The sequence below is a fragment of the Coffea arabica genome, chromosome 1e (genome assembly GCF_036785885.1).
Source record: "Coffea arabica cultivar ET-39 chromosome 1e, Coffea Arabica ET-39 HiFi, whole genome shotgun sequence".
In the NCBI taxonomy this organism is placed as follows: domain Eukaryota; kingdom Viridiplantae; phylum Streptophyta; class Magnoliopsida; order Gentianales; family Rubiaceae; genus Coffea; species Coffea arabica.
This window is the reverse complement of record NC_092311.1, coordinates 11,768,215-11,784,525: the sequence shown is the minus strand read 5'-3', so window position 1 is coordinate 11,784,525 and position 16,311 is coordinate 11,768,215. Positions and strand designations below refer to the sequence as shown.

The 16,311-nt window shown below is 33.9% G+C and overlaps 1 protein-coding gene across 1 annotated transcript; it reads left to right on the top strand.

Annotated features, from left to right (window-relative positions):
• Positions 1-3,390: 3,390 nt before the first annotated feature.
• LOC113700875 (linoleate 13S-lipoxygenase 2-1, chloroplastic) lies at positions 3,391-15,147 on the top strand. Its single transcript, XM_027221306.2, has 9 exons — positions 3,391-3,852; positions 5,379-5,647; positions 7,707-7,944; positions 10,948-11,268; positions 12,003-12,088; positions 12,526-12,636; positions 12,742-13,043; positions 13,374-13,640; positions 14,124-15,147. The coding sequence occupies exons 1-9, from the start codon at positions 3,507-3,509 to the stop codon at positions 14,881-14,883; spliced, it is 2,700 nt and encodes an 899-aa protein (XP_027077107.1). The 5' UTR covers positions 3,391-3,506; the 3' UTR covers positions 14,884-15,147.
• Positions 15,148-16,311: the final 1,164 nt, after the last annotated feature.

The following is a 16,311-nucleotide window of genomic DNA, read 5'->3' as shown; positions in this document are numbered from 1 at the left end:
GTTGTTTTGCAATTACACTTGCAATATTTATTCTTTGTGTTAAAGGATGTGGGTGGATTTTATGATTTCCTCCTATAGATTGACACGGTCATAGTTTTTACACATATGCTTCACCTTCAGCTTGGCAAATCCCCACAAAATCATTATTTTTTCACATCAACTTTTGCTGCTTCAAGTGAAAGTGATATCCATCTTAATGTTTCTTGTTGCATTTTATATGCAAAATGGTAAAGACCTAAAAAAATATCCGTTGTAATCCAATGCATTAGCCGTTGGTTCAACTTTGTAGTGAAAGTCAGTTGCTACTAATTTTTTGTTCTTTGCTATTTGCTCTTACCTTCTCACACTTTTATTAATATATTTTTCATTTCTTTACAATACAACTTGTACATAAGCATAAAGAGCATTTGTCGAATAAAAATTTTATCTCTTTTCTCAAAGTACTTTTCTAATGGTATTTTTTCTGATTTGGACTAATTTTGTTACCAAAATCTTAACCTTAGGAGAGGTTAGTGTAATTTTATAAATTTTAAGGGAGGTCAGTGCAATTATTGAAAACCTCAAGGGAGGTTTCTGAAATTATCCCTAAATTCAGAAATGAAAAGGACTATTGTGGGGGCCAAAGACCGAAGGTTTCCTGGCTGCATCTAGAGGTGTCAAATAAAACCATTTAACTAATTTTACCCATACCCGCCCATTAATAATTGAATATGGGTATATTAAATTTTTATATATGAGTATAAATGAGTTACCCAATTATACCCATTTATTAAATGGGTATAATTGGGTAACCCATCTAACCCATTTAACCCATTTAACTTACATTCCCAAACCTTTTGTATTTCCCGGGGTGAAAAAGAGCTGGCTGGAGTTTTTTCAGGTGGAAAAGACTCAAATTCTTGAAAATTGCAATCTACATCTGTAAAAGTATCCCAATTATTTTCTTGAGTAGTGATGGGTCTGGTGAAGAATTTCAGGGAGAAAAAGAGGGGGTCTCTGGAGGATGAGCAGAGAACTGGAATGGATATAGCATTTCTGAGGAACCCTTTGCTCATTGTCCCACGAGAAACTAAAGATTGGGCGAGATTATAGGTAATTAGGAAGAAATGGAGCCGGCGGTGGTGGTGGCTTCGGGGGCGGCGGCCGGAAGGATTTGAATTATTGTGTGGGCACATTTTTTAATTTTGATTAGTTGAGTGACCAATTTGCTTAAGAAAAAGTTTATTGACTATAACAAGAAATTATAAAAAATTTAGCAATTATTTACGCGATTTACTTTCTATAAAATGGTGCAAGTTTTGAAATATTTGATATTATGACAAATTTTAGCTTCCTTTCTTACCTTTTCAAATGAAATTTTAAATTTATAAACGAAAAAATACTAGAGGTTCAAAGTTTTGGATTAAATTTTTTTGTTAACTTTCATATTATTTAGTCCAAATTTTTAGATTCTTATTGTTCAATTATTAAATAATATGTAATTTTGCGACATGGCATGCGGATGGAAAAAAAATTGATAATTAGACTTATTTGGCATAATAAGTAAATATTTAAAATTAATGATGGGTGTAAAATGGTATAAATTGATAATTTAGTTTACAAAATGAATTTATATGAGCTTGTAAAAAATTAGAATAAATGGGTTATAAATGGATAATTGGGTTATCCAACTCATTTTTTGACTTACCCATTTATACCCATCTAATTAAATGGATATAAATGAGTTGACTCACTTATACCCATTACCCATTTTACCCAACCCAAACCCGCCCAAATCACCCATCTTGCCACCTCTAGCTGCATCTATTCCTTTCCACGGAATGAAAAAGCACTTGGTTGAAGCTATGAAATTGCCATAAAGTACGAACAATCGCAGTGTGATCGTTTTTCCTTCCCCTCAGTCATGGATGGTAGCTAAATGTTTAGGAAATGCTACGACATCAAGCTACTAGCAACTCAAGGCTGGCAACTCACCTGGAGGATATTAGAGATCTTAGCTCAATGTTTAGGAAATGCTCATTTGATAGCCTACCTGTTGAAGTGAATAGGCTCAGTGAAAAACTGAGTAAGCAAGCTATGCGTGTACTTTAATGAGGAACTCTATGCTCCTCAGTGGTTTAGTCCACTTTTGTAAAGTATAAGCTTGAGCTCTTGCTCATATAATGTGTTTGTTCTCATTAATTTTATGAATAAAATCTCTATTGTTTCTGGAAAAAAAAAAAGAAGTCATGGATGGTAGCTTGGCTTCGAGTCAAGCCAAACAGAGCCGAGATTATTATCTTGGATTGGTCACGTGGTTGATAAATGGTGTCAGTAGCACATTGGATATTTTAATTTGTTCAGCTAAGGTTGGTCCCACTCCACTTGGTGAACAACCTATGGCTGTTTTCTGCGATCTCTCGTGAAAGCGATGGTGGCTTTTTCGGTTTGCTCCAATTTTGGTGCTAAAAAAAACGTACTTTCTTATTAAAAGTGTTATATTTTTTTTTATTGTTCAAAAGATTTATCATGTTTAATATTTTTAATTATTTTATACTCTGAAACTTTCTTTATATTTTTCATTAATGATGCATAAAAATAAATATGATGGGATTGTTTTCTACTCTTCATTTTGACCAGCAAATTATTAAGGGTAAAAGTGAAACAAATTTTTTTTTGATGGAATATACTATGCATAAAAAGTACTTCATCCGTCCCATTGAAAATGCCATACTTTCATTTTTTATTATTCCAAAATATTTGTCATGTTTGACATTTATAATTATTTTATACTCTAAAACTTCCCTTACGCCCTTCATTAATGATGCATAAAGACAAATGTGATGGGATTACTAACTACTTCATACTTTTTATTTTGACCAGCACATGATTAAGGGCAAAAGTGAAACAAAAGAAATTTTTTTTGATAGTGTGTACTATGTATAAATAGTAAATAATCCCCAAACATGACTAAATTTATGGGACGGAGGGAGTACGTATCTCCGAACATGATTAAATATATGGGATGAAGGGAATATTAATTAGAATCAACAAAAGTTAGTACTATTAGATAGATTCTCCATTAAAACTTGTTTTTGCTTGTTGAAAATTCTGAAGTTTAGAAAGAAAAGCAATTGGAACATCGTCTTCACTAAACTAATTTTTCAAAATCAATATCTAAAACAATGTGAAATAATTAAATGAAAATACCATGATAATTGACTTTTTATTCAGTCCAAAAAACAACAAGAAGTAAAAAAAAAAAAAAGTAGGTGAAGGTTTCCAAGCTCCAACCATCAATCAACGAGTTCACTATTTGGTAATTGTCGTGACTCCAAGAATTAAATAGGCAAACAAATCCACTGCAAATCTCCCATTCCCCTCCCTTTGCTCTATTTATACTACTCTTTCTCAACAATTCTCACACACCTAGCCATAGTCCTAGCTCAAGCAATCTTACCCAAAAAAAAAAGCAAAAAATAGGTTCCTTTGATCATTTTGCTAGATAGATACTCATTCTTGACAAAATGTTGAAGCCTCATGTCTTGCATAGCTCACAAACTACACGAACCCTACTTCCATGGAAGAAACCATTTGTATCAGGTGATGGCAATGTTTCTTTCCCAAATTTTCACAAACCACCCGTGTTGGGAAAGGCCAAAAAGAACGTCCCAGTTCGCCATGCTGCTAGCAGCATTAAGGCCATAGTCACCGACACCGATAAAATTACTAGAGTTAAAGCAGTTGTCACTGTGCAACCAACGGTGGGAGGAATTCTTACACATTTAGGGTTGAGCAGAGGACTTGATGATATAACCGATATGTTCGGAAAAACCCTCCTACTGGAGTTTGTTCCGGCAGAACTTGACCCCAGTAAGTGATCAATGGTTATGGCTATCTCAGTAGTATAATTTCAAACTTGATTTTCAGAAAAAAAAAAAACTTTTAGCTTAATTTCTTCTGGAAGAATTCTATTGTCATCACAGAGGTACGGCCTACAGTTTGATTTTCGCTTATGCGAGGATCTGTCAACACCAGAAACAGTAGAACGCGTTTGGAAAATTTGAAACACCATTTTTCAATTGTCAACTGAAGTGTGTGTTTATTACAGGACACCTTTTTCTATTTTGTGCCCTATGCATACAAAATAGAAGAGACGGATCCGCTATAAAATTCAAATATTATTATTATCCATTCACTGAATTTTGTAAACTTTTTGCCTATATTTTTAAAACTTTTACGGGCAATTATACACCAGTCTCAGCTCTTATCATCAGTATTTTGAGAATTAGATTGGACCGTCCGATTTGACCAGTCAAACCAAACTAATAATACCTCTAGTTTGGCTCAATAGTTAATCCAAAAATTAAGGTAAACCGGTCAAATTTGATCAAGAATCGGTTGGAATGGTAAAAATCGTGGAGATTCAGCTGGAATTTACTAAACTTTTTCTAAAAAATATATCAATTGTATTCAAATTTATAATATTAAAATAAATAAAAAATATTCTAGTTCATTTTTGAACTTCTAAATATTTGAACTACTGCAAAACCAAAAACTCATCCAGTTCATTCTTCAATTCGAGTTTAAAATTGTTTATCATGTGTCCATAAGCCACATAATAAAAGAAACTTCATTTAAAAAAGGTTTTATGCTACTAATTTTCTAAAAAAAAATTAGTGAAAAAAATCCTAATTAGAAACAAAAGGGACATATCCATAAGTTATGATCGGGCAAAAGGGTACATTTTATCTCAGTACAGGCTGTACAGCATTCTTTAAATTTTATTGTCGCGAGCAGAAAAGGCATAGCACTACTAAAGATAATAGGCACCCTTGTGTGGTTGCAAATTCCTGCTTTCTAATCTGCCTAACCAGGAGTATCTCAAAGATTCTATGTTGCAGAGGAGTTCATGCAAGTTGCAACGTGCCGCCAAATAGTTCCATAATACTCAATAAGTTTGACTTGTCATATATTCGATCAGTTTTGAACAGAGACTTTTGCATCTCTCCCCTAAGTTTTCATTGATCTGTTAAACTTTTCCATAATACTCAAGGTGCTTCGTCGTTTTAACTTAGATGAATAAGAAAGATTTGGAAAGGGATTAAGCTTGTCCCTTCAGAATAACTTTTCGTTGGCTATTCCTCCTTAATTAATCAGATTATTAGAGCCTACAAGAAAATTTTCCAAATTTATTAAGTTCTTGAGAAAGTATTATACAAAGCTGCATGGATCTCTTGTATGCTGCCAAAATGCTACTAGTAAAATTACTTAAAAAGTTTTTATCTTTTAACCCTTTAATAAGGTCAATTTATATTTATTGTGTCCATTTTTTGAAACTTTTTGTTTATAATTTTGTTTAGTTGACCATGCTAAAGTTTTTCTTTCTCTTTTTGAAGAGACCGGACTTGAAAAGCCGACTGTCAAGGCTTATGCACACAAGACGAATCTGCTTGGGGAAACGACAGAGTATGAGTGTGATTTCGAATTATATCATGGTTTTGGGACGATAGGAGCAATATTGGTGGAAAATGAGCACCACAAGGAGATGTTTTTAAATAAAATAGTCATAGATGGCTTTGATGATGGACCTGTAAATTTCACTTGTAATTCTTGGGTTCCTGCCAAAAATGACACTGATGAGAAGAGAATTTTCTTCACCAGCAAGGTCAGTATAATTGACTTATGCAATTCCTTCTTACTTTTCTTCTACCTCATATGCATTAAAAAAGACTGCAAAGAAAGCACAGTAGTAGAAATTAAAATCCATATTTTTTTCTTTTTCCCTTGTCCATTCTCACTCCTGCCCTGCTAAAAGATCTAAGTCAAAAAAGAAAAAAAAAAGGTGAATTTGCACATAAGAAGGATCATATGCTTTTGGCTTTGAGATCTGCTAAATCCTTATTCTTAGAGTTATACTCATCATTTTTATTTTCCGATTAGATCCATTGTTTTCCATGTAAGTATAAACTTTTGAAAAAAAAAAAAAAGAATCTACTTTTTAAGAGTCCACATTTGGAGATGGAAGATATTTCACAAAATTTGTAGGGTTCAATTATATAGACCAACTAAAAGTTTTAAACTTTTCTATTTAAAGCCTACGTGTTATTCTTCTTGTCGTCCATAGTCCAAACCCATGGGACGCAATCTTAGGAATCTTAGTTTCTCCAATAATTGTCCTATGGTAAACTTTATTTGAAACAATTTAGCTTGAATTTATATGTCTATATATTCTGTCTTTTGAGCGTTTAAAGGAGCAAAGTTAGAAGGTCCCTTTACGATAAGGTAGAAGTGTTAAGGGATGATTAAAAATTTTGAATAGTTTGAAGAGTTACTTAGTTTAGCACGATTATGAAGATTACGTTTGGACCACTACAATGTATGTAAGTTTAAAAATTATTCTGTTGTTTAGAACTAAAAATTGATGTTACTTATTTTGTTAATCATCTAAAAGATTACTAGCAAATGGCAGACATGAAAGAAATATCAAGTTTTTTTTTTTTTTTTTTGCATTATCAAACTCAATTATGATGATGATGCACAAATACCTCTAAACTACAACTGTTTTTTTTTTTTTTTTTTTCGCAACGATAGGATTCTTATAACCTAAACTAGCCTATTCTAGGGGGGAGGGGGAGGGACTCGATGTGAGTAGAAACTCTATCGAAAATGACCAATGAAAATTGTCACATATTGTGACAATTTTTGTGGGAGACAAGATTCGAACCCTTGACCTCCCGCACCACCAAGCCTGGGAAGGCTTGGGATGACAACTGGACCAAAGGCCCAGTAGCACCACAGCTGTTTCACGTGTGGTGCGATTTCGCACAAGATTAGACTTTTCACCACACTTGGTGGGCCAAATTTTGCTATCACGTCTCTTATTTCGTGGTCCATGTGGTACCAGACTACTACCAGTGCTAGAACAAATTTATCCCATTTAATTGACTTGCCAATCCCATGGTAGGTGGTAACAAAAAGGAACAAAAATAGAAAAAAGTTTAAGTATCAATGCAAAAAAGATATTTCTTGGTTGTTATTCTAGTACTTCAAGAATTAGGTGTTGGACGTTAGAGAATGTACAAATAAGATTTATCATATAGTTTTAAGTTTTCAGCTTAAATGGGAAAAACAAATAATTCTAAGTAAATGCCGTTGTGATGGTCAAAACTGGAAGGAATATTTGGCTAACTAGCATCACTTTAACCATGAACTTGCTTGAAAATTTCAGAGACCTCCAAATTAAAATGTAATTGTTTTCCAAGGGTGAGCACTGAGCATTATGGCTAATCGATCGTTCGTAAATTCTTACCTTCGATGAGTAATTCTTACATATACAAACACACTTATATACATGTATGTATGTATATGTGTGTGTATATATATTTGACATTTAGGTAATAAATGTAGGCACTATCGCTGTAAATATCTAGCACCAAAGAAAACGTGTATAATTGCACCTTAGAAGACAATAAGAGCAGAAATAACTTGGCATAAAGCAATATTGTCATGCAAGTGCAAAATTAGTCTTGGGGAAGCTTGGGCCATGACCTAAATAATTTCTTTCTCTATGTACCAAAAAGTGCAAAATCCCAAATGAGCTAGAAAATAGTCATCTCAAGAAAATCTATCCAAGTCTTCTTGTATGACGGTTGAACCTTGTTATTGTATGATTTATACACGGTGCATTAAATGGTTTTTGACATAGACTATATGCTTTTAATTAGTCCTATTTACCATCGGATACTCCAAGTGGGCTCAAGAAGTATAGGGAAAATGAGCTCGTAGTTGTCCGAGGAGATGGAACAGGAGAGCTCAAGAAATACGACAGGATCTATGACTACGATGTGTATAATGATTTAGGGGATCCTGATTCGAGTGAAGATTTAGCCAGGCCAGTTATTGGTGGTAAAGAGAATCCATATCCTAGGCGCTGCAGAACTGGCCGCCCCAGAACCGAGAAAGGTAAGATTATCTGTTTACAGTCAATTTACATAAGCTCTTATCACCATTCTGATCAACAAATATGTTGAGAAACTTTTTTTTTTTTTTCTTTTTGAAATATGAATTCGTTCTATCCAAATCTAATGCTAGACATTATAGTTACAAATCCAGTGGTTCATTGATACTTTTATAATTCAGAAAGTATAGAAACTCTTTACAAGATTTTTAAGTGAACCAAACATATTCAATCTGTAAGATAGTTTTGAAAAATTGATTTTAATGCAACATTTATGGTTTCATGGATAAGATCTTATCTAGCTTGTACTCTTTCGGAACAGGGTATTTATTGCAACAAAAGCCAAATTATGGACCACAACATGATAATAAGGGCTTTCGTATTTTAAGGATTTCATTTTTGTTCCTTGTTATTATTATTATTAATGTTATTTGTGAAGTATTTTCCTAATTTCATTTTCAACTACACTACAGAATTTTCCTATTGAACAACAACGAATTTTTCGTAGTATTTTATTGTAGCAATGGCATGAACAATAATATGTTCTTGTATGCCTTCTTGGATTTTTAGACAGAAAAACACACACACACACACACTCTCAGAATCAAAACATTTCATTCTTATACACATTCGACAATTGCCAGTACAAATAGGTCTTTTCATGGTCCCATTCCGAGTTTCAAACGGGGCCATACGATGCCAATGCAACAAGATAAGGTATTGGACTATTAGTACACTGTGATATCCCTATAATATGGACTTTTTGAAGGTTGTGAGAAAAAAGTCTGAGGAGCATTCAATGCCGGGAGCCTTTTTGGTAGTTGATTACTTTGAGATTGCGCAGTCTATCACAGCAATAGTAAAGCAATCGTCTATTAAAAGAAAAAGTATCTGGGTAATAGATGGTGATTGATTATGACCAAGACAATATAGCAAGAATCAAACACTGATTAAATGAAATATTTCTTATCTCTTAGCAGCGGGGCACCCTGTGGGGTTAAGTTCCCACATCGCTTGGGGGGGTTTGGGGGGTTTAGTAGTTAAGTGCTGCGGAGCACTTCAAAAGTTGCCGGCTTTTGAAGTGTCTTCGCAGAGTCCATTTATCGAAACACTCATACAAAAAACTGTGAGTTATGAAAGGGATTAAATGAAATATTTAAGGGATAATTTCAGAAACCTTCCTTGAGGTTTCTAACTATTTCACTTGCCTCTCTCCAGGTTTAAAGAATTACACTAGCCTCCCTTAAGGTTAATTATCTTGCAAACTATTGTTATTAAAAAAAAGGTTAATTATCTTGTAGCATTGAGATCTAACCAATAATTAAAAAGTGATATTAGAAGAGAGAAGATAACATGATACCACTGTTGCCCCTCATCTACTACATTATTTAGTTAATTTAATACTAATGCACTCATTAATAAAAAAAACCAAAATTTTCTATTTATCATTAAGGATAAAACCACGTATAGCATCAAAAAAATAATATATCATTCTATATTTGCACTTAATGCAAAATTCAAATTATTCTTTTCAGTTATATACCTACTGTTAGACATGACCAACAACAAATAGTCAAAAAATTTTGCAATCGAAACATTACAGAAAGTGAACTTTAACACGTAAATATCCTTGTCAATATATTAAGATTAGCTGTTGAAGTTTTTATGGTATTAAAATTCGCTCTTTGTAATATTTGATAGCAAATTTTTTGATTATTTATTGTTGATCATGTTTGACAATAAGTTTTAAACTGAAAGGAATAATTTAGATCTTACACTAAGTGAAAAATATAGAATGATATACTATTTTTTGATACTATATGTGATTTGATCTATTATAATAAATAGTAAATTCTAGTGTTTTTCTTTAATATGTAGGCTGGTATTAGATTAATTAAATAATATAATAGATGAGGGGCAAGAATGAAATCATGTTATTTTCTCTCTCACAATATCACTTTTTAATTGCTTCTTGGACCTAGTTGTTATAAGATAATAAATCTCAAGAGAGGTTAGTATAATTTTTGAAACTTAAAGGGAGACCAATGAAATAGTCAGAAATCTCGCTGAGGTTTTTGAAATTATCCCAATATTTAAAGTGTCTGAATTTTAAGGTGGTGATTAATTATGACCTAAGTGAAGAAGAATGAAAATAAAGGACTTAAGATGGAGATACCTTGAAATAGTTGTCAACAATTAATAAATATTATCTTTTTGGGTTTTGATCTTCAGATGAATCATGAAAGAACAAAAGATAAATATGTAAAATAACAACTTTAGGTGTTTTGATGTTTAACCATAATCAAGCTTCTCAACAAAAAAAAAAAAAAATCCAAAATCATGAACAAATTTTGTTGTTTAAAAAATTCTAAGAAGTCAAATATTAAGGATGTGGTTGAAATCCAGATTTGCACATAATATGTCACATATTTAGTAAGAACATTTTGCAAATAGATAGAGAGAAAAATACCCCTGACTAAGATGACTCGGATTCTGTTAGCACTCCCCCAGCCAAATCCGGGTTAGTCTCACTGAAAATGGGGATATTGGGTGCTCAAAGCCAAAAAGAAAGAAAGAAAGAAAGAAAGAAAGAAATACAGATTGCTTTTATGTAGATTTAAAAAAAAAGAGGGAAGGCTATTTTCATAGATATCGACTGAGGACAAATAAAAAATGTGGCACATAAGTTTCGTTCAACATTTGAGAATATTTTGTTTCCCACTAATTTCACAAAAAATATATTCAATAAACCAAATGCTATCCTTATTAGCCCAAGAAAAGTAAAATAGTCAAACTATCCTCTTGTGATTCAAAAACCCTACTAATTACCCCCTTTATGACTATATTGTGATCAGAAAAAAAAAATCTTCTAGTAATGCTTCAAACGTTATTGTCATCAAGGCAAAATTAATTTCTTGAATTTGTCTATTTAACTCTCTTATCAATGATTTTTTTCTATTCTTCGAAAGTGCTGTTACATGAAAATTGATACATGTTTACAAATGCAGATCCATTGTCAGAGTCAAGGAGTGGCGATGTGTATGTGCCAAGAGATGAAGCTTTCTCCGAAGTAAAGAATTTGTCATTCTCAGCAAAAACAGTCTATTCAGTTGTGCATGCTTTAGTACCAGCTTTACAGGGTGCTGTTCAAGACAGAGACAAGGCATTTCCATACTTCACAGCCATAGATTCACTATTCAATGAAGGGATTAATATACCAACTCATAAGGAGGGATTTAGTCTTGGAGCAGTTTTGCCAAGGCTTATTAAAGCTGTCACTGATACAGGAAATCAGCTCTTGCAATTTGAAACTCCAACATTTGTGGACAGTAATCTCTTTATCCTTTCATCTTTTATAATTATTATTCTTATTGTTGTTATCTATACAATATATAATGCCAAGGGGTAGTTGGGATAAACCATCTAGTGTCACTTTATTATTTCATGTTTACCCTTCTGATTAACTATTTAATGTCATGTAAACTCCACTACTAATGTCAGGCAATCACGTCCAACATAAAAACTCCACTCCTAATATCACATATACATCACGTTTATTTCATTGACTTACAAATTACTAATCCTTTAAAATTCTTTCTCCTCCATCTCCTTCATTTCAATAAAAACTTCTCTTGCTATAAGATTTTCATACTTTTATTGTTGAACACAATAATCCTATGGTTGATTGTAGATTTCCATTGCCAACGATAAGGTATGCCTTTCTTCTCTCTTTTTTTTTTTTTCATTTTTTCATTTTTCTTCTTTAGATATTACATTAATTTGAGTGGTTGATTTGCTAAGTTTTTTCATCTTAAGACTCTAGATTCATTAGGTAATTCGTTGCACACTGAGTGTGCATTTGATTACTAGTTGTTATAATTATTATTAGCAGAATTATCAATAGTATTATTATGATTAGTATTACTATCATGTTACTAGGGAAAAAGGTGGGAAATTATGGGATCAAATCAAGGAGGGAAGAAAATTCGATACTTTTATAGCAGTAACAAATGATTTCAATTTTTTTAAATAAGAGGCATAAATTTACATTTTCGTTTCTCAGGGGATAAATTTGGTTGGATGAGGGATGTGGAATTTGGTCGCCAAACCTTAGCTGGTCTAAATCCATGCAGTATCAAGCTGGTTACGGTATGTAAACAGTTTTTTTTTTTATTTTTACCTTTTGTCTTTGAGTCATAGGAATTTGTTAGATAACACATTTGCATTCCCATGGTTAGTGTTAATTATTTAGTTCTTTATTATTTTTATGGAACTATCCTACAAGTACTATTTATAATTTTGATCCTCATGTTTGCACCAATTCTTGTTTTCACCTTGCCTTTTTGTACACTATGATAATCCCCCTTAAATCTATTTATCTTTTCAATTAACTTGAGTTTTCATAGAAATTGCACTTAAGGGGTGTATTAACAACACTCGTTAAACAAAGTATTCATTTTTATCTTTGCAAAAATCTTAACAAAAAAAAAAAGAAAATAAAGGAGTATAGCTTCATTGTTTTCTCCATTTTTTGGTTGTATCAAGGGTCATAGGATCAATTTTAATATTGCCACATAATGCCTCAGGAGTGGCCACTGAAGAGTAAACTAGACCCTAAAGTGTACGGACCAGCAGAGTCAGCTATAACAACAGAACTCATTGAGCAAGAAATCAAAGGTTTCATGACAGTCGAAGAGGTGACATTAGCCATATATTATCAACAAATTATTTAATTCGGTATCCTATATCAACAATCATAGATTATAATTAATTTGAATAAATTTTGGGTTGAATTGATGTAGGCAATAGAGCAAAAGAAATTGTTCATTGTAGACTACCATGACCTTTTCTTACCATATGTTGAGGCGGTTAGAAAGCAAGAGGGGACAACCCTTTATGCGTCAAGGACGTTGTTTTTGTTGTCCCCTGATAGCACGTTGATGCCCCTGGCTATTGAGCTAACCCGACCAAAAATGGGTGATAAGCCTCAATGGAGGGAAGTTTTTCGGCCTTCTTGGAATTCCACCGGTGCCTGGCTTTGGAAGCTTGCTAAAGCTCACGTTCTTGCTCATGACTCTGGTTATCACCAATTGGTCAGTCATTGGTAAGTCTCGGCTTCATCCTTGTTCATGACCACGGTAATCACCAATTAGTCATTCTTTTAATCACGATCATCAATCATCTTTTTTATATCACGTAGATTCTATTTGATTTTTCTAAAAATACTCTAAAAATACATAGAAAATGCAAATTCAATGCTTATAGCTTGACAAAGAAGTGTATGCAATTAAGCGGGTAGTTGTATTTTGAGGAATTCATTGCATTGATCTTTCTTCAGACTCTGACACTTTGCCATTATTACATATATCTTATGTCCCTTCCTTATTTACATATGCTAATACAGGCAGTTTTTTTGTATGTTATACGTTTGCAGGCTAAGAACTCATGCTTGCACAGAGCCCTACATAATTGCAACCAATAGGCAACTTAGCGGACTGCATCCAATTTACAGACTGTTACACCCTCATTTTCGATACACAATGGAGATCAATGCTTTGGCTCGTGGATTCCTTATCAGTGCAAATGGGATCATTGAGAACTCATTCTCCCCTGGAAATATTTCCATTCAACTAAGTTCTGTAGTTTATAACCAAGAATGGCGGTTCGATCATCAAGCATTGCCAGGGGACCTAATTAGCAGGTAAATCATCTTACAACTCTTTAAACTTTCACTAATGTTGATTTAGTATATATTAATCATCAGCATGTCCAGATTTTCTGCAACTTTTATTTCTCCCAGTGGTTATTTATATCTCGACTATAAAGAATATATAAGTTTTCTAATGCTCTAATTGATTGTCTCTTAGTTCAAAATGCTTATATATATATATATATATATATATATATATATATTGTCTACTTAAAAATTAAGATAAAAGATTTAGGATTAGACTCACAATATGAATTCTCATATTAAATGCAGCCGAGAACTGCTTTAATTTAGGTATAGTCCTCCCTTTACACTGCACTGCTCGTATGTCTTTTGAAACAAAATTGATAATACAAGCTTTGGTTACTTTAAGATTTTATGTCTCATTGATGATATCCTTTCTTGTCCTTTACCAAAAAATTTCATTTTCCATCGTTCCAATCGTTAATGATCAAATTTGGTTGGTGTCTACAGAGGAATGGCTGTGGAGGATCCAAGTGCACCACATGGCTTGAAGCTAGCAATTGAAGATTATCCTTTTGCCAATGATGGATTGATCCTTTGGGATATCCTCAAACAGTGGGTTGTAGATTATGTGAATCACTACTATCGTGATGCCAAAGCTATACAATCTGATGATGAGTTGCAAGCATGGTGGACGGAAATCCGAACAATAGGTCATGGAGATAAGAAAGATGAGCCCTGGTGGCCTGTGCTGAAAACCCCTGATGATCTAGTTGGAATCATAACTACAATCATATGGGTTACCTCAGGACACCATGCTGCTGTAAACTTTGGCCAATATGATTTTGCTGGATATTTTCCAAATAGGCCAACTACTGCTAGAGTCACTATGCCTTGCGAAGAGCCAAGCGATGAAAGGTGGGAAAGGTTCTTAGTGCGACCTGAGGTTGAGCTGATGGCTTGCTTCCCATCGCAGGTTCAAGCAACAACTGTTATGGCAATCCTCGACGTTTTGTCTAATCATTCCCCTGATGAGGAGTATCTAGGAGGACAGATAGAGCCATTTTGGGCAGAGGATCCCATCATAAAAGGTAAATATGAAGAATTTGCCGGGCGACTAAAGCAGCTCGAAGGAATTATTGATGAAAGAAATGCTGATGAGAAACTGAAGAACAGATTTGGAGCTGGACTGGTGCCATATACACTCTTGAAGCCATATTCAGAATCAGGAGTAACTGGACAAGGGGTCCCAAATAGTATCTCCATTTGAGTTCATGATATCTATCTTGAAATCAAAAGCTCTGGAAATAAAAAAAAAATAAAAAGAGAGATTGCGTGAGATAGAATGGAATGGAATGTAATAAGACAGGTAAGGCCCAGTCGATCTGAGTTCCAAATGTTTCTCAAATTGGGAACATGTAACGAATGCTCAAGCCAAGTATTCTCTGTCTAATGGTGGTAAAAGCATATGTAAAGAGTCTCCTTATCATAATTTCTTGTTCTATGTAAAGAAAACAGGCAGGCTCCTTGCAAATCCCCTCTATAGTCACTTTACACTACACCCAAACACACACTTCGCTCACTCTTTTCCTTCCTAATCCCCTCTCCTAGCTCTCACACTACACTTTACTATTACACTAAAAAACTGCACACTTCATCACAGACCAGCACACATTAATTGCTCTCTCTTTCTCCCAACTCTCGGCCTAAACAGGCGCATACTAGCACGTGTCACTTCTGTACTACAGCCCACACGCAAAGCTTAGCCTAAAACACTACCACAGAACACAAGCGCTGGAGTCAGAGAAGTCCAGAGCTAATTGTCATATTGAAGCTACTACAGAGGTTTTCTATTTTCATTTTGGTGACAAACTTATAAAGTTGGGCTCGCATGAAGAAATTTCTAAAAATATGATGAAATTTAAAAAAATTCTACAAAGGGGGCGTTTTGTGTATGGTTTTCTATCTTGGGGGTCTTCGCATTTAGCAAATGCGAGCTCCTTGAGCTCGCATTTGCTAAATGCGAAGTTGACATGAATTTTGAGACCACCGAAATTAAAAAAAAAAAAAATAAGCGTACCTCGCATTTTACAAATGCGAGGTCATATATACCTCGCATTTAGCAAATGCGAGGTCATGTATACCTCGCATTTTGCAAATGCGAGGTTAGTAACCACCAATATAGAAGCTCATTTCCTTCATTCTTTTTGACGTTTGATTAATACGTATTTGGACTTCTTAACTTTAGTAAATATTTAAAAGTCACTACCACTAAATATGTCACAGTTATGATTTCTTGGCTGTAAAGTTGTGTGAATTTCATTTCACTCGACAACAGTGAGACTAACAATAATCCTTTTTTGCATTTAAAATAGCGATTGGTGGATTCAAAAAATTCATGAGTTTTGTAGCTTATTTGGAATTAGTCGGAAAAGGGAGAAAATGTTTGGAAAATTGCAGTTGGTGTAATTAGTGCAGAATTGTGATGATCCGAGCTCGTATCCTATAAAACCCAGAAGGATCCGACCGCGGATCGTTTAAAGCGGAAAAAATTAAAACAGGAGATCCGAGCCCGGATCATTCAAGTTCCAGTTTGATCCGAGACCTCGGATAAACTTCAGCACTTGTGGATCCGAGCCATGTAGGATCCGAGGACTACAAGAACAGATACGACCTCGGATCTGTTCGCGGATAAAGC

Coding starts and splice junctions, on each gene's coding strand:
- LOC113700875 (XM_027221306.2), top strand. CDS start 3,507: ATGTTGAAGCCTCATGTCTTGCATAGCTCACAAACTACACGAACCCTA. Junction 3,853..5,378: donor TCCGGCAGAACTTGACCCCA/GTAAGTGATCAA, acceptor CTCTTTTTGAAG/AGACCGGACTTGAAAAGCCG. Junction 5,648..7,706: donor GAATTTTCTTCACCAGCAAG/GTCAGTATAATT, acceptor GCTTTTAATTAG/TCCTATTTACCATCGGATAC.